The sequence below is a fragment of the Eriocheir sinensis genome, chromosome 28, assembly GCF_024679095.1.
Source record: "Eriocheir sinensis breed Jianghai 21 chromosome 28, ASM2467909v1, whole genome shotgun sequence".
NCBI classification, from domain to species: domain Eukaryota; kingdom Metazoa; phylum Arthropoda; class Malacostraca; order Decapoda; family Varunidae; genus Eriocheir; species Eriocheir sinensis.
The window spans coordinates 12,000,484-12,019,567 of NC_066536.1; the positions used below are offsets into that span (position 1 = coordinate 12,000,484).

At 37.7% G+C, this 19,084-nt stretch overlaps 1 protein-coding gene across 2 annotated transcripts; it reads left to right on the top strand.

The window, feature by feature from the left end:
• Positions 1-528: 528 nt before the first annotated feature.
• LOC127004521 (zinc finger protein 62-like) lies at positions 529-11,949 on the top strand. Of its 2 annotated transcripts, none has more exons than XM_050872335.1 (3): positions 529-830; positions 3,644-3,755; positions 7,501-11,949. In XM_050872335.1, the coding sequence occupies exon 3, from the start codon at positions 7,568-7,570 to the stop codon at positions 10,586-10,588; it is 3,021 nt and encodes a 1,006-aa protein (XP_050728292.1). In that variant the 5' UTR covers positions 529-830; positions 3,644-3,755; positions 7,501-7,567; the 3' UTR covers positions 10,589-11,949. The 2 variants fall into 2 exon arrangements, with proteins under 2 accessions (XP_050728292.1, XP_050728293.1); XM_050872336.1 differs by lacking the exon at positions 529-830 and adding an exon at positions 1,033-1,162.
• The last annotated feature ends 7,135 nt before the right edge of the window (positions 11,950-19,084 follow it).

A 19,084-nucleotide genomic window follows, 5' to 3' on the forward strand; every position in this document is an offset into this window, starting at 1 on the left:
ACGTTCCTTCCTCTGTTTGAATCCCGCGGTTATATCCACGGGTGAACGGCAAAAAATAAGTTGATATGTTTCAAATGAAGGGTATGGGCCTGAAACATTATAAAGAACAGAGGCAGGTGTATGCAATCAATATTTTCCCGAATTTCCCACTGCCAAGAATCCATGGAAAGGCATATCACAGTCTTGGAGGAGGCCATAACTACGTACATTCAATATATTCGTTTGTTTATGGCTATTATCGAGAACTATGGCTTCAGCTAGACATATATATATCCAAAACATCAAATAATCATGATAATTAAGTAACAAACATAGCCAATTTTGCCCCGATGCCAGATATAAAACACTACGGTCAAGCAATGAAAGCTACCATGAAATCAACGTCAAGTTCATAGCAGGAGATGCGTTACCAAATGATCTATATTCTATTTATTCTTTCTGTTATCATAGAAAGCTTGGTGAACTTTAGAATATTCAAACCCTCAGTTCAGACACACACTGCAATCTTTACTTTATGGCAGACACACCGTAGCCCCTGACCCAACCATGAAGCCTTGTGACACCTAGAAACCCTGGAAACATATATAATGACAGTAATACCCGGTTAATATCATCTCTATACTATTTTTTATCATGAGAAACTGATGAACTTCAAAGATTCAAAGCTGCAGTTCGGACACAGGGATGTTTGCTTCACCCTCAGAGTCACCCTTCCTTGGGGCGCCAGGCCGAGGGAGGCAGCGAGGCGTCTTGTTTTCTCCTATAAGTGAATCAACGCGTTCAATACTTACCTTTACCTGGATTGTGGGCGATAACTAAGCATGCCACAGGTAAGAACACACTGGGAAAAAAGGGTGAGATGAACGGGGCAACGATTTTTAAGGCAGGTGTTGGGGCCCAGCACATGTTTTTGGCCCCTCACCCTTACACACTTGCACCCCCCCGCACCCTCACACTAACAAGAGCCTTCCCCTTACACCCTCACACTAACAAAAGCCCTCCCCTTACACCCTCACAATAATAAGAGAGTTCTGAGGTAATAAGTTTGTCCATTATAACAATTTCTAGGGCAGGTGTGTTGGGGCCCCTCACCCTTACACACTTGCACCCTCCACACCCTCACCCTAACAAGAGCCTTCCCCTGACATCCTCACAGTAATAAGTAGGTTCTGACCTTTAAAGTGTTATTAGTATGGTGAATTAGGCCATAATAACGTTGCTTGGAGGATCGTGACAGGGCCGTAAACATCTAACACTAATATTTAACAAGGCTTTCCTAGGAGTTCCGGGCATTTCCAGGGGTAGATTAACGTCCCTAGTGGTAGTCTGAGCCTTCTTCTGTATCATGAACCTGAAGAAACGCTCATGAGAACCCGATTGATGCATTTTTTGACCTTTGGAAGTAGTTGATGGGGGTGGAAGCGTCTGAGGACATCAACCACAAACAAACCTCATCTGCTCAGGGCTCATGTTTGCAGGCCAGCTGACCCCTTAGAGATACACGGCACAGTTCTTATTTATGTTAGAGGACCCTTTTGAGCCTTATCTTTCCATTTCCGGCCTTGGGTTTGCGTTGTGCATTCGAAATTAACATCCATGAGGAATGACTAAAACACACCCACCTGCTTGGGTCAAGACAGCCTGCTTACTCATGTTATCAGAGCCAGGGGAGCCTTCCTAAACATTTGACTCTTTCTCATGTTAGTTGGCACATTTATGGTCTTCCTCTTGCATTGTGGAGTTAGAATAATGGTAGAATAACACAAACAAATCCATGGGCACCCTTCTTAATCTTGGTGTTTTCATTCTGCATTTTTTTCTTGGGACAATTTACGATTTCACCCAACCAACAATTTTCTTACGTGGTTCATGTTTTTCTGGTGATAGATGTGGTGAATTGGACGATTTTGTACATCATTTCCTTCGCAAATGTCTACTTTTCGAGTTATGGCTCTGAGAAGTTCCAGCTTTTGGGTATTATGTCGTTAAAGGTCGCTCACAAAATTAAAATACGTACTCTGCTTATTTCAATGCATGACATATGTATCCTATGTTGTCTGGCATGTGTGATTTCCATCATAAATTCAAACTAATGATATGACAACAACATAGTGGTGATGCGTCATACATGGTTGTTTACTCATATACTCACAGGCCGCCAGAGTGACTATGCTGCCCTGCACTGATTGGGGAGCAGGTTAGGAGTGAGTGTTGGACTAGGGCACTATTTCAGGAGGCTGTGATAATATTTAGGGTCAATAAATGATTTCAGGGGTATTTAGGTCATTATCCAGGTTAGGTTAGTTTAGAATAGGTTAGCTTGGAATAAGTTAGTTTAGGTTACGTTATTTTTTTTTTTGGAACAGCATTGCCCTGTGCATTGTGGAGAGTGTCATGCAAGTGGGGCTGGGCTGGTATTTTGGTTATTTGAAAGTGTAATTATGATAGAGATGTTATCAGATTCTCTAAAGCCCCATCAAAATGTCATAAAAAATAGCCTTGCCTCTGAAGTTTATGAGTGCTATCCTTTAGGTTAAGTTTAGGGGGTCATTCAGTATGCATCTTAGTATAGTAATAGTTTAGCAACATGTATTTTGTCCCTTAGGTGCAAATGGTATTTCTGGATGTGCTGAGTGACTACACAGATGCTATTTTTTATTTGAATCACTGTTTGAATCAATACAGGTAATTATTGCAATTAAGTATGATGTAGACATTCCAAGGTAACTTAGTCACACGAGGTAATCTCACAGTAACCTAACCTCACCCAATGTGTAACCCTTCCTTACCAGGTGAAATAACCTAATTACCAATAAAGTAACCTAACCTTGGCTTACATCTACTTCATAATGATCAAATTATCATATACATTGAAACAAACAGATAAGTGTATCACCAGTAAAGAAGGTTGTTTGGTTGTGGGGTGGGCTCAGTGGCTACTTATCACCAGTGTTACAAGTTTAGTTTGGTTTGCATTCCCTTGGAAATTTCTGCTTCTGGGGCCTTTGAGTGGAGCAAAGTTTCCCTTAGAGATTTTGTTGAGGTGGCTAGTTCCTTGCTAAATGTTTCTGTCAACTTAAGAAATGTGAAAAATAAAATCTTTGGTAAAATTGTGGTACAATACTTAAAGTAATTGGAATTTGCTGTCTTTGCATTCTTATTTTGTCAGAAGCTTCAAAACTCATTGAGTTTGATATAGGAAATAATTTGTGGGCCAGGTTTTTAATCTCGGCCCAGGCAGTTGGCATGCAGCTCGCCCAGCTGTTCATCATCCCTTTTGGACTAGTAGGAAACCATGGAAACCTAGGGAAGGTAGTCGTGGTAGTGGCCTGGATGTTACAACTACTCTGTGTCCTGGGGTAATGTGTTATTTACAGCTCAAGGGCCAGTGTGATAAAGATCTGGATCTGGATCTGGATAATAATGCGCAGGGCACCAAAGAAGGTGCATAACACGCATATTTGGATGAGCACTGAGGCACGCACAGCTTTAGTGCAAGCCAACAACTTAAATGTTTTACTTTTGTTTCTCAGATTTACATAGATTTACATAGAAATACAAATTAAACAGATCCCAGATGCTTGAATATCTTCCCCTATATAGGAAATAGGCTATGTGTTTATATGTTTTTTTCTTTTTCCAGATTTGAAGGGGTCTAGTGGGTACTAACAACGCTTATCACAACTTCCCTGTAGCTGCCAAAAGTTTCCAGGAGGATGAGGCCCTGGAGGGGTCTGGCGGAAAACTGAAAAAAAGTAAGCTGCTGTGCTTTGCTGTTTAGTTGTATTTTGATAGAAGGAACATTGTGTCATAATGTATCATAGTTTTTCCCCTTAAGCAAAGGGACATTAGAGTAATTGTTTATTTAGATTAGACACTCTACATCTGTTTCCATGTTTGAACTGTATAGTGAGGTGAGGGTTTTGCTTATTATAAAATAAATCAGTAGAAAGATGTGACTTAAAAGATTTTTGTAAGTCATCTACCACATCAGCTTGTGTAAATCTTGATCTCATTGATCCCCCTATTTTTTGCCCCCAAAATAAGGAATTTTTCCTTTTATTAATTGTGAAAGTTAACCTGATTTTTCCAAGGATAACAGATCAGCATCTCTATGGTGTAACCAAATTGGCGAGTCTGTTGTGGCATTGTCTCCCGTGGGTTCTTTCCTCCCCTCTGCTCTGCCACACAGTCCCAACAACTGTCTTCCTTTCATATGTTAGCTATAGGTGACATATGAGAGGAAGAGAGGTGTGGCAGAGCAGAGGGGAGGAAAGGACCTGCAGGAGCAAATGCCAAAAGGACTTGCCAATCTGGTTTCAGAATAGTTAAATTTCAGGGTAGGAGATAATAGTTTTATGTGTCTAGCCCCTCAGAAACTGAATAAATGAATAAGAAAAGCACCACACTTAAATAAACACCTTGGTAAAAATACTTGGATACATGTGAGAGTTCAAAACACTGGAAATTGAATGGTAATAATTTGGAGTGTCTCTTTACAGCAGTGGCCCCCAAACTATCTTATGTGAAGTTCGCTTCTGACTTTTACAAAATGGTCATACCCCCTCTCTTATTTTCTCTTGTATAGAGAAGTTGCTGTAGTTACCAAACAAAATATTACTATAGAAAAGTGGTATGAAGTGGCCATGAAATTGAATTTGTTGTAAGTCAAAATGAAGTACAGTGGGGTATGACTGTAGATGGATAGATGGGTCAGTGGCCGTGAAGACATGATTGGAACGTAAACTGGACTAGATCAAACTGAATGTTTTGTGTTAGAGATCTATTAATTCTAGTACTAACAAGGCTGTTCCTTTTTTTTTTTTTTTTTTTTTTTTTTTTAAATAGAGCTATTTGAGATATGAGGTTATTCAAAACACATTCAGGGCTCCCAATGCCCAGGCATAACTATACCAGTGGCATTTGGATTCTCTCAAGTAACATTTTTTGCTGAAAGGAAGTGTCTTGGGACATCTTGGATAGCGTTAGTTTGCTACCATCTTGATGATGTAGTCATCAGACTTGCATCTTGGTTGTGTGTGTAAAATTTTTTTGTGGCTGCCACTCTTTCATTTGTTTTTTTAATCAAACCCCTCTTATCACTATAGGGGCAATGATATTAGGCTTTTTTTTCCATTATTGTTTTCTTTTTATTTGCCTTTGAGCTGCTTCCTTTGGTGTAAAACCCCCCCCAACTTCTTAGCTTAAATAATATGAATATGTAACAGAAAGTTCACCTTAAAGGAGTTTTGAAGTGTTTGGTGTGATTATTAATCTGAGGTGTGCACATAGAGGCTATTGTGGCATACCAACATAGTGATGGCACCTCTTGTGCCAGGCTTACCTATTCTGTCAACACGATGTCAAACCTGTCAGAACAAACCCTTACAACTAGTGGTTATAGAGGTAAAGATATCACAACAGCACACACATCACTCAAGACCATAGAGCAAGAAAGCTGAGTCGTAGGTGACCTTGCTGTGACCAAGGTCAATAAACAATAGGATAGTTCACAGAGCCTTGTTTTACCCACAGTGCATCACATCTTGTCTGTGGCTAATGATACTAATGTAAGCACAGCACAGAGTGGTATCCTAATAGTTCATTGCGCTAATCTGATCGCCAAGCATTTGCTGTTGCCAGCGAGTACCTTTCCTGTCCCTAGCCTGGCCATCTTGGATTCTCTACAATCTTTGCAACCGCCGTTATCACCACTATGTCGGTCAGCAGTGGTTCCGAGTCTGGCTCTGAATATCTGCCAGGTGCTTCTACTGAAGAATATAGTGATGATACCTCAGAAAGTGGTGATAGTGACTTAGTAGATGACACTGATGAGTTTTCAGACACTGGAGCCAGTGGGGGAACAAGGCTGGCACTTCATATCTGACCCTTTCAACGATACCTGGCCTGACCCGGTGAGCGGTATATGGGCCCGGGTCGGGTAAACGGGAGCGGTGCTGAAGGGGTTAATAGGTACTTGGGGAAACTTGGGAAGGTAAACTGTGGTAACCCAGATGTCACATTGGCCCTGTGTCCCAGGGTAATGGGTTCTTATCCACTACAGGCTCAAGGGCCAATGTGATCTAAATGAGCACTGAGGCCATGTGCAGCTACAGTGTATGCCCCCAATTTGCCTTTACCTCTTTTAACATACAATGTCCAAATTTTTTTCTATTTGTAATAATGATTCATCATATGATGAATTCTTGCATAGAGAGTTCATATGTATAAATGCTAAGGGTGTATACTATAGCCTGTCTGCAAAATGTACATGAATGGTCTCTGCCTGGGAGAAAAGTTCTGTTTCTCCTCAATTTTCTCCTTTCCCATAAACTAAACAAAAATATCAAATAGCATGTATAAATCTTCATTGGTGTAAGCAAAATGTACAATAACAGCAAACACCCAAAAAGATCTGCTGGCAGATTTCATGCTGTTTGAATACAAAGATTTTGAAAATTCACTTGTCGCTGCCGCTCCCGCTGCTCGCTGATTGGTTCCTGCATTATGGCGTCATGGCAGCAGTGGGTGGGGGCAAGGCTGCTTCAGCTTGCATTCGTATCTACCATTATTTTTTGCCTTCCTCAAGAATATATTTTTGTATTGCATATAACTAACTGAATCAATATTTTTATAAATATATTTATATTTTCTTGTTATTTCCTTATGCATAAGTATATTAATTTAGATTTAATATTATTTAGTGAACATCACAGTGTACCTAGGTATACTTACACTGTAATGAACATAATAATATATTAATGTTCTTCACTCCTAACTCAGCATTGCCGGGAGACTGCACTGATTGTCTGCAGTTTGATTCATGTCGCCCAATATTGTTTCGTAGCTTAAGAAGTCTGAGTGCATTGCTACATTAACTTTATAAGCTAGTATAATATGTCCTGCCTTTTTCATGACACTGCAGTGTAGCATGAGGAAATAACAAAAAAAATATAATATATATATATATATATATATATATATATATATATATATATATATATATATATATATATATATATATATATATATATATATATATATATATATATATATATATATATATTCAATTAGATTTATGCAATACAAAAATATATTCTTGAGGAAGGCGAAAAAATAATGGTAGATACGAAAGCAAGTAGGACCAGCCTTGGCCCTGCCCCTAGGTGTGACGCCATGATGCAGGAACCAATCAGCAAGCAGCAGGAGTGGCAGCGACGAGTGAATTTTCAAAATCTTTGTATCGAAACAGCATGCAATCTGCCATCAGATCTTTTTGGGTGTTTGCTATTACTGTATATTTTCCTCACACCATTATAGATTTATACATGCTATTTGATATTTTTGTTTAGTTTATGGGAAAGGAAAAAATTGAGGAGAAACAGAACTTTTCTCCCAGGCAGAGAGCATTCATGTACATTTTGTGGATGGGCTATGGTAAGCTTGTAGCTATAAGGTATAAAAGGGAATGAGAGAATTACATGATTTTTTCTCTTTTAGGCCCTACATGGAGATTGACTGGCATCAACCACTGAAAGGCAGAAGATTATAAATTTTCACTATTAGCATGGAGGAGGAACAACAGTGTGCTAATGAAGAGGGTGAGGTGGCACCTAATGAGGATGCGCCTGATGAAGGGGAAACTCGCCTGATCATAGACGAAGGCAGCTTGCAACCAGAAGACAAGAGAGAAGACCCCAAATCTAAAAGAAAATCCAGATTTTCAAAATTAAAGCAGAGTGGGCAAGAAATAGCAAACTTATACCCTTGTCCAGACTGTGGCATAACATTCAGAAGAAAAGCCAAACTAGAGTCTCACTTGCTCACCCACAAGTCTAAGGATGAGTTTGAGTGCGAAAACTGCAAGCAAAAGTTCCGTAAAGAAGACGCGTTATTTACTCACGTGTGTAGTGGCTTAAGTAACAACTATAAGTGTTCTGAGTGTGATGAATTGTTCAGACTCAAGAGAGATCTTCTGCTTCACCAACAAAGTCATAAGCAAGCATCATCTGATGAACAACTAGATGAGAAGAATTCTAGTGAAGAATTTGATTTTTCAACTTTTGTGGCATCTTTTGTGAAATGGCCAGTCAGTTGCACACAGTGTGAAGAAGAATTAGTTGATCTTAAACACTATAATGCTCATATGGCAGCTCACAAGAAAGGGGAGCCAAGCTATTATTGTTTGATGTGTAAGACAAATTTTTCATGCAAAAATGACTACCTACTCCATAAAGATATTTGTCATATAGAAGGAATTTTTGAGTGCACTTTTTGCTGGAAAAGGTTTCATACTGAAAAGAGACTTCGGGATCACCTGGACTCTCACAGTGGAGAGGGAGTCTGCTGTGATAGTTGTGGGTTGAGGTTTGTTGACAAGGAAAAGTTATCATCCCACATGAAAGTTCATAGTAGTAAAAGTACAAGTATATTTGTGTGTGCAAAGTGTAAAAAGATATTTAGATGCAACAGTTCCTTGAAGAATCACAGTTGTGCCCCAGAAAATAAAGAGAAAAAGTTATATACATTTGATGACAATACAATGAAAATGAATGAACAATGTCAGGATTCTATGTCAACCATTGAAGACAGTGAGGGTGAAGATGCTGAGCTTTGTGAAGTCCTCACTGATTCTTATCTTTGCAAGACGTGTGGGGATTCATTTCAACAGAGGGAAGATCTCATCTCTCACCTTGAAATTCACTTTCAGTGTGTAGAATGTAAAAAGTACTTTAAGAGTCAAATGGATCTCGATATGCATAAATTTTTGCTTGGTGATGAAAAACTTTATTCATGCTGTTTATGTGAAGCTGTGGTTCATGGCAAGAAAGAACTTGAAGGTCATATTTCCTTCCATTTGAAAACAGAAGATGACTTACTTGATGATTTAGAATGGGAAGACAATAATGAGAATTTGCAGAATATCACTCAAAGTTCAGATACCAATGAACCATTGTACCCCAGTTCATGTGAAAGGTCTCAAGTAAGTGCTAAGATCCACAAGGTCATACCTGCTGGTCGGAATGCACTCAAATGTTTAAGTTGTGGCAAATTTGTTTTCTCACATCACAACCTGTCAGCAAACATAGAATCCAGCACACCAGCAGGAGACACTGATGAAGAATATGTGTACATCTCCAGGTTAGGGAGTCCAAAAATCAAACCAAGACATACAGAAGAAACTTGCTGTTCATGTCACCATAGTTCAGGCGCTGTTTTAGGAGCTCTAAGTGAGCAAAATATAAATCAAAGTATATCTTCTTCCAGTGAATGTGGAGATAAAGAAGCCTTAAAGATTTTAGCCACCACTCAAATACCAACCCATTTGCATACACATAAGAATGTGGTTAATGACTCCATTGACACCAAATCTAAATCATTCCTCAATCAGGTTGCTAAAAACATTTCTGTTATATTAGATACTAACAGTAAATATGATACATCTGGTAAGTCTGATGAGGCTATAAAGTCTCAGAGAGAAGATTGTAAGGTATTGTTGAATTCTGTAAATTCTACAGAGTTGCTGGAGAAGAGCTTATCAAGTTCTTCTGCATCGAGCCTAGCAGCAGCCAGTCCTGCAAAGAAAAGTAACAATAGTCCGTCAGAACATTTAAAGGCTGGTTTGACAAATGAAGATGTTGAGTGTAAAAAAGTAATAACTTCTCCCAAGACGTTAGGAATAAGGGTAATCAAGTTAGACAGTAGTAAGGTTAATTCTGAATCTTCAAAAATAAGCACAAAACTGTTGAGTAAAAGTAATTTGGGGAAAGGTGATATTCCTGCACCAGTGAAAATTTTTGTGAGAACATCTGGGTTGTTGTCAGTCTCTGGCAAAAATGGAGGAAAGGAATTAGGGGCAGCTTCTAAATTACCTACTACTAATAAACACTCAAAATCATCTGTAAACAACAGAATCAGTTTCAGGAAAATACTTCCTAAAGTGAATGTTGCTCCCAAAGAAGATACAGAGTTGTCTCCCAAGAGGAAAGGAATGGGTCAAGGCTCTCAGGACAGTTCGCCACCACTAACAAAGAAAATAAAAGTTGAAGTTCCTTCAAAAAAGTTGCCACCTTCCAAGCGCACAGGTGTTAATATAATTGAATTAGTTCCTTCTGTGTCGAATATAAATGGAGTGAAAACTTCTGAATATGAGAAGATAACATTAGAAAATAAATATCTTAATGCTGCCATTGAAAAAAGTAGAACTGGTGGCCAGCAATCATTGCACAACTCTGGTGTTACTGAGCAGGTGGTGGCTGATCCAAAAAGAAAATCCAACACATTTGATACAGTAGAACCAGTAGTGTTGGTGAAGGACAGAAGCAAGAGATCATCCAAAAGAACCCTCTATAAGAAACGAGAACACCAAGGAAATAATACAAAAAGGGGAGACACTTCTACCTTAGATGCTAATGGCAGTGATCCTGTCCCACTCCCTGAACCCAACATGACAGTCAAGGTAGAAAAACTTAGCTATGACTCGGAGGAATATGATGAGGATGATTCCCTTGACTTCAGTGGAATCAAAAAGGAGTTCCTTGCTTGTGATGCACTCATAAAGGAGGAATGGGATATTGTTGACTTCTGAAATTAGTAGTCAAGATAACTTTGGTGAGGAATTTGCCTAGGAACTGTAATTCATCATGGTCTTGATTTTATGGAAACAGTCAATTTGCATCTTGATTGAGGTTTTTAATGGCTGTTTTAAGTTTTATGTTTTTATTTAATAATGTGAAAATCTTGTCAACAGTTTTTAATCATGTATGAGATCTTTTGCACAAGTTTTTAGTTGAAATAGTGAAATTGCTTGCATGAAGTTGGACATGTTCAAGAAGGTAGGCTTTGCAATTTTATGTAGCTATTTGTTATTTGTTCATGGTTCTGTATTTTACAGTTTAGTAACAAGATATATTTTAAGGCACTTGAAATAGAGTTGAGTGGGTGTTAAGTTTTGGGAATTTTGTTTGAATTTTAAGTTTCATTGTGCATAAATTTGGCACTCATGCATCCAATATTTAGTGTCCAATTTCTCATTCTTTTTTAATTGCGTAAGTTTTCTATGATAAAATAATCTGCAGGTGCCAGGAGCTAGAATGGATAAGGTGCATTGAATAATAAGTCTGCATATGTATAGTGTGTATATATACAGGTTAACCTTCTGATAAATGGAGATGTGTTCCTGGAAAACCTGATGTATAGTGAATGATTGTAGTATAGTAAAGCTGTGGTAGATTGGGTTCAAAGAAGATGAATTCCTGGGCAGTTAACCACACACACACACAAGGTGGCTCAATCGGCTAGAGAGGCGCGCTGCAAGGCTTCAGGGCCAAACAGGCGGCAGTTCAAGCCCTGCTCAGGCCGGATTCTTTCCGTTGACGAGGAGTGGTTACTGTCCCCCCTTGAGGAAGGAGGATGGGGTGTGTGGTGTGTGAGGTCTTGGCAGTACCCAGAGATCGACGATAATGAGCATGCACTTGCTCATGTCAGGAGGGTACCTGCTGGCAAAAGCGAGTTCAACTTGTTATTAGGCCGTGGTGAATTACACACACACACACACCGTTTTAGAATAATGAGTGCTATAACAAAAGATATTTAAGAACCAATTTTGTTTACTATAGCATACCCCTCTATATGTGCATGTGTGTGTATATGTGTGTGTGTGTGCGTGCCTGTGTCCAAGAGTGTATGGGATAGATCTAGCCAACCCCAGGAATGAGACAATTTAGCAATCATGAATTTGAAAACATAAATATAAGTATATATAGGATGTACATAAATAAAAACAATGTAACTAAGAATATATGAATGATAATAAACCATTGTGTGAAATGTGTTGTCCAGTCAGAATCATCTCATGTCCTCCAACACTGAGGAAAGTTCATTATTTTCATCATTGCATGTAACTATGTACATCAGAAATTCATATATTCATTAAATTTTTCAAGGAATTATTATTATCTACTTAACCTATGAGCAAGGTGAATTTTGAGTTTTCATTTGACTATGTAGATGTCAGTCTGGATCCTGTGTGTTTAAACATTTGTGTTTATTGAAACAAACACCATATAATATTTTTGAAGGCATGCTCTCTCTCTCTCTCTCTCTCTCTCTCTCTCTCTCTCTCTCTCTCTCTCTCTCTCTCTCTCTCTCTATTATTATTATTATTATTATTAGTAGTAGTAGTAGTAGTATCATAATTAATTTGCTTATTTGTTTTTATTTGGGTTCGGTTGTCATCAGCGAAAAATAACATCAAAAGTTAAATGAGTCAAGTCCCATAATGATGTGCAGTGAGTCCTCAGGGTCATGCATGCATCAAGCACCTGTCCCTACCTTTGTTCCAGCCGGCGATCGTGGCGTCAGGGGTTGCAGGCAGCTGGTGAGGCATCTAGGAGTGGGGGGCGCGGCAAAGTTTATATGCAGGAGGTGACTGGCGAGGCATCAAGGAGGTGGCGCTGCAAAATTTATATGCAGGCTCTGTTACTTTGTGAACTAGACTGATTGTCCTTCACCCAGTTGTCAGAGTTTTCTTTTTCTCATGTATTTGTCGTTGGTGTGATGGTGGTGGTGGGGAGACTGGTTGTGGTGGGGAGGTTGTGATTGTTGTTGTTGTGGTTGAGGTGTTTTTTGTGGTTATTATTGTGATTGGTGGGGAGGCTGTTGAAGTCGAAGAGCTATATGTGTTAAACTTATGAACAACAGCTTCCATTGATAGTGTATGTGGTGGGGGGGGGGGTACTCTTTAAATAATAGCACAGACTTATCAAGAAAGACCTTCGCTAATACTACTATTCAAATAAAATAACACGTGGAACAAGCTCCATTTTATTAGTGGAACAAATACCTTTCCGTGTGTGAGAAAAGGGCAGCCTGAGCCCAACATACGGGTGATTAAAACGAAGCCACGTTACTGGATATACATAAAAAAAATCAAACTAAGTCTAATATTAGGCTATTAACAATACTATATGGCTACTAATTTATCAGGGTTTTATTGATTAATGTTGCTCCTAATGGGAATACGTCACCTAGCTATATAGAAATGGGTAGTGTTGAGTTTTTAAGGATATAAGCCAAAGACATTGCATTCACCTTATGACTGCAAGAGGTGGCATGGGTGGCAAAGGTGCGGGCGATGGTGGTTACGTTGATATCTTAAAAAAAGTCATATAATCTAAATAATGTGTGTATGGGGTTTGTGGAGAGAGAGAGAGAGAGAGAGAGAGAGAGAGAGAGCACACCGATCCTGTCCAACAAACCCCCCAAAATCGTCGATAAAGTTAAATAAACAAAGCGTGATATTAATGGAGCTCGGTAAACAGATTAGTGTTGTAAATGCAATTCTAGGTGGAGTATTGAGTCAAACTGAAACACAAGGAGAGTAGCAAAGATATGATTTTATTTATTCGTATTGCTCAATAAATCAATAATAGTAGTAGTAGTAGTAGTAGTAGTAGCAGTAGCAGCAGTAGTAGTAGGAGGAGGAGTAGAAGTAGTAGTAGTAGTAGGAGTAATAGTAGTAGTGTTAGTAGTCGTAGTAGTAGTAGGAAGAGGAGAAGGAGTATGGAGTAGGAGGAGGAGGAGGAGGAGGAATAGTAATAGCAGTAGGAATAGGAGTAGGAGTAGTAGTAGAAGGAGGAGTAATAGTAATAGTAGTAGTTGTAGGCGCCCTCCACTATAGGTGACGTGCACAACTGGTGAATAGTTACTCTCGTGCACTCCACCTATAATAACATTGATTAATCTGAATGTCTGGAAGCCTGCAGAGGTTGTGGATCACCGTGGTGGAGGACACAGGGTAGGCGCGGCAGCAGGAACGAGCCCATTGTCATCGTGCTGGCGCCAATCAATGCCTCGTGGCTCGCCGGTGCGGGAGGGAAGGGCCTCGAGTGCAGCCTTAGTAGTAGTAACGAGGAAGGATATTTGTTTCCTCTTGGCTGTGAAAAGCAGGGTTGGCATAGAGTAGTGTTCCCTATTTGTTACCCATCATCTTAATCAGTACCCATTTCAGGAGGAAAATAATAATCCTGAAAAATTATATATTGTCAAATTAAAGGTTGATAATTCATTTTGATTTTAATAGTAGGTACGTATTTATGTTTTCTGCCTCAACTCAATTTTCTAGATTTTTTTTCTTGATACATTGGAATGGCGATTACAACTCTGCGAACATTCCTTGTAACTTTCTCCAGCTGCCTGTCACGCCACCGAAAGAGCGGACTTACTATTTATTACTCATGGTGACCGTCAGTACCATGGGCCATTGATATAGCTTTGTGTACGAACATAAAACAAAATCAACATTAAATGTTAAGGGTAGGCTACATGCCTGCAGATAAGAAACTCATGTTCTGCAATAGTTGCAATCAATGTGTTCAAATAGATTTTTACGAGTTATATCCTCCGGGCTTGCATTAATCTGCATCTCCCAAGAGTTCAACAAATTAAAAAAAAATTATCTTGATTTCATCAGATGTTAGTTGGCTGGAAGTGTGTTTGGTTTGCAATTGCGCGGCTAATGAACGCTCCTGAATATTGAATCCCCAGCACAGGGCGGGCCAATGTCAATATAAGTTACTATATAGACATTGAGGCGGGCCACTGGCGGCCTGGGCTGGTCACGAGTGGTGGTGCCAGGCAGAGGCGGTGTTGCCCTGCTGTGGTCAAGGGCGCGGCCGACACCCTGTCGCAGGCTGGGCGTCCTCAGGTTTGCTGGCAGCTTCGTCTCTCCTTGACTTCCAGACTCATTACTGGGCGCAGGCCGGCGCTGGTTGTTTCATCTTCAGGGCCTGTACGTGTGCACTAGTTTATAAGAACCCATTATGGTTTCATCCAAAATTCGAAGAAATCTCGCAGCAAAAGTCAGCTATAGTACTTCAGCAATCGAGATGAACTACATTCGTTCATCTGCGTTTCGCTTTTGAAGGGCAGAGATCTTTTTTTAATTTAATGGTGCTTTCTTTTTTATTGTTTCTGTTGAGATTTTATATGCATGAGGTATTTGATAAAGCACAAAAGCAGCAATTCAGTATGTTGACTAAAGGCCAGATGCTTCTCAGTGGCTTGGCCGTAGGGTGGGTGAGTGTGTAGAAGAGCATGGCCCCTGGGATAAATTTTGGACTCTCCATGCCCCTCTTGTGAAACTCGCCTCAGACAACATGAATCCAGCGTGTATGGTTCCCCTCCCGTCTCTTTTATCGGCTTCCTTTCCCTAATATTTCTTTCCTCGGTGAAATCATCCTGGCAGTCATGGTGCAAAAACTGTATTCACTCTTATGTTCCTTTCTTTCACTTCTTTCCTTTCCTTTTTTTTTTTCTCCGGGTTTGGTTCTTTTCCACTTGTTTGTTTCTCACTCGCACGCACACTTACTTATTCACGCGGAGACAAACTCGTAACTTAAGAAATCGGTGCTTAAAGTTTTATGAAAATGTGTGTGTATTTAATTTTTTTTTTTAATTTTAAATGTTTATTGCCATAATATACACACATTGATATATACATATAAATATAATTATAATTCTGGCAACGAATCTAGCCTGTCAAGCCGAAGCTTCCCGACAGACTGTATATTTATTTCATTGCACTATTGTACTATTGTATTATCTTTCTAAAGGTTGCAGATAGCTCCCAACCATAAAGCTAAATACAAATATACAATAAATAACAACATTAACTATAATACCAGATGAAGTTATAATAGTTATATCTAAAATGTTAACTACAATAACAACAACAGCATATAATAATAATAATAATAAGAATAATAATAATAATAATAATAATAATAATAATAATAATAATAATAATAATAATAATAATAATAATAATAATAATAATAATAATAATAATAATAATAATGATTAGATTTAATAATGTAAATTTGTGTTCATGTTTCAGGAATAAATTATAATTTTAACCGTGATTGTTTTGGATTGCAAATAAGTGTGTTTTTACTGACTTTTTAAATAGAGAGAAATTATTACTATTAAGGAGATTTTTTATTTCTACTGGCAAAGAATTCCAAACTTGAGGTCCTGAGCATAAAATACTATTTCTGAAAAGAACTGTCCTGAACTGTGGAGAGATAAGGTTTATATTGTTCCTGCGCGTATTATGCAATGTATTAATAACTTGAAAAGGATGAGTTCCATGCATCAGTGCGAGGTTTTTATAAATAAATAATAGTAGAAAATAACAATGAATGTTTTTAAAATTAAGAAATCTATGTGTGGAAAATACGTTATGTGTGGAATCAAACTTGTTCATATAGAACATACACCTAAATATCTTATTTTGAGAAACCTGAAGATTTTTAAGAAAGGAAGGCCACGTACACGCCCACACAGATACACAATAATTGAGATGCGGGTAACAAAGTGTATAATAAATACTGATAAGTGCTTCTTGTGTAAGGCTATTTCTTATTCGATACAGTATGCCACATATCCTAGATAGTTTATTTGCAACAGAATTAATTTGGTATTTCCAGTTGATATTTTGATCTATGAAAACGCCCAAAAACTTAGTATAAGAAACTCGTTCAAGTACTTTTCCTTCAAGTGTTATAGGTGGCATGTTAGTAGTGACTGATCGGTTTTGAAAGATAATGTATTTTGTTTTAGTGATATTTAACCTTAACTTATTATGTTTAAGCCACATATTAATTGAATTGAGCTCATTATTAATGTTTATATGCAAACTATTTATATTTTTATCATCTAATAGTAAATTAGTGTCGTCAGCATAAATGGTATACTTAAATTTATTACTAGCATTGACAATATCATTAATATAGATGAGAAAAAGTATAGGTCCTAGGATAGATCCTTGCGGTACACCCTTGTTGATAGGCTTGAAAGAAGAATATTTAGAATTACAGTAAACAGCTTGAAATCGATTTGTTAAATAATTTTTGAATAATTCTAAAGGAACTCCCCGAATCCCAAAATTACTAAGTTTACTTAAAAGAATTTTATGACATAGCGAATCAAAAGCCTTAGAAAGATCTAAAAAAATTCCAACTAAATAATGTTTCTTTTCCAGATATTTATACACATTATTGGTAAACTGAAATATGGCCGACTCAGTAGAGCGCCCTGGTCTAAAACCATGCTGACAATTCGAAAATAAATTATTTTTCTCAATGAAATTTACAAGACGAGTGCATATCACTTTTTCAAAGACTTTACTGAACACAGGAAGAACTGATATAGGTCTGTAGTTATTGACATCATCTCTATTATCTGACTTAAATAATGGAATAATTTGAGCTTTCTTAAGTTCGTCCGGAAAAACTCCTTTCTTTAATGTGAGGTTAACTATGTGTGTTAATGGCAAGGAAATTATGCTGGCAGTTTGTCTTACGACCAAGGGAGAAATTTCATCAAAACCAGATGATGTACCTTTTAATGTCTTAAGAAAGTTTTCAATTTCTATCTGTGTAGCTGGTGATAAGTATACCGAGTAATTAGGTGAGTTGTGTAAATATGTCATATATTCATCCCCTACTATATCATGATCTAGCCCCCCAGCCTTCAAAAAATGGTCATTAAATGTTTCAGAAATGTCAGTACAATGTGGCTTTAATTCAATAACTGTATGTTTAGCACCTGTGCATCTACCAAGAATAGTATTAATGGATCTCCAGTGTTGTTTTGGATTACCTTGGCTATTAAGTAACTGCTCTTGGTTATACTTCTTCTTGGCTAATTTTAAAAGTGACGTTAATTTATTTCTATATATTCTATAAGGCTCCTTAAACGTTAAAGGCCATTTATGAGCTAGTTTTCAAGTCGATGTTTTTCTCTAATACTATTCTTAAGAGCTAGAGTAATGTGTGGACTACGTTCCTTTTTAAAACTAAATTTAATTTTTCTTTCCGGAAAACACTTATCAAAACATGTTTTAAATTTACTGTAAAATAAGTTGTTGGCCTCATTAGCACATATACAATTTAATGTGTCACTCCAATTAGTTTGTGAGAGACTATTACTAAATTTTTCAAGGGAGTCCTGATTAAATATTCTTTTAGTTACGTAAGTGGGAGAAGGATGACGATATTTATCACATTTAAATACAGAGATTGCTGGGTAGTGGTCACTGATATCTGTCTTTAATATATAATTGGCAGTATTACTTTCAATCTGAGATGACCAAACATGATCAATTAACGTGGATGAAGTTGAAGTTACTCGAGTAGGCAAGGTAGTTAGAGGAAATAAAGAATAGCTGTACATTATATTAATTAAATCCTGCACATTGTCATTATTACATTGTAACAAATCTATGTTTAAGTCTCCAAACACACAAACCTCCTTGTAATTTTTATCTTTAATTAGGGATAAGATTTCATTAAGTGAATTGTGAAAATTATTTATACTGCTTTGAGGTGGTCTGTAAATACAAAGAAATAAATAGGTATTAGCATTACATATTGCTTCGATTCCCAAACATTCCATAAAAGGTTCCAATTTAGAAAATTCATTGATCACAGAAGATTTGTACTTACTAGAGATATAAATGGCCACTCCCCCACCAAACCTGTTTCTGTTATTAGTGAACATTTCATATTCCGGTAGTCTGTACAGTGGAGAAATATCTACATCTAAGCGGGTTTCTGTTAATCCTATGACATCAAATTTAGTTTGGCACGAAAGGACAGTGTCTACAAAGTATTGGAAATTCGATGAGATGGATCTAATATTCAGTGTTAATAAATATAATTCACTATTATTAGTAGAAAAAGGAAAGCTATCCAGATAAATATATTCAGATTTAGAAAAATTTAAATTTCTTGCTCTTAAATAAAACTGAGTTACATCAAGATCGTTATTATAATTTCTATCTTCTACACTAAGTGGATGGAAAGCATGTAGGTCTTGATTTTGTGTATTATTGACATTAAAACAATGTATGTGTGTGTGTGTGTGTGTAGTAAGTCGTCTTGTTCCTAAGATTCATTATTCACTGCAACGTCCACCGCAAGGCACACACACACACACACACACACACACACACACACTATCAATCAAAACTCGGTCATAAGTTAACACATGGCTGAGTAATTCCCGTCTTAAATTAATC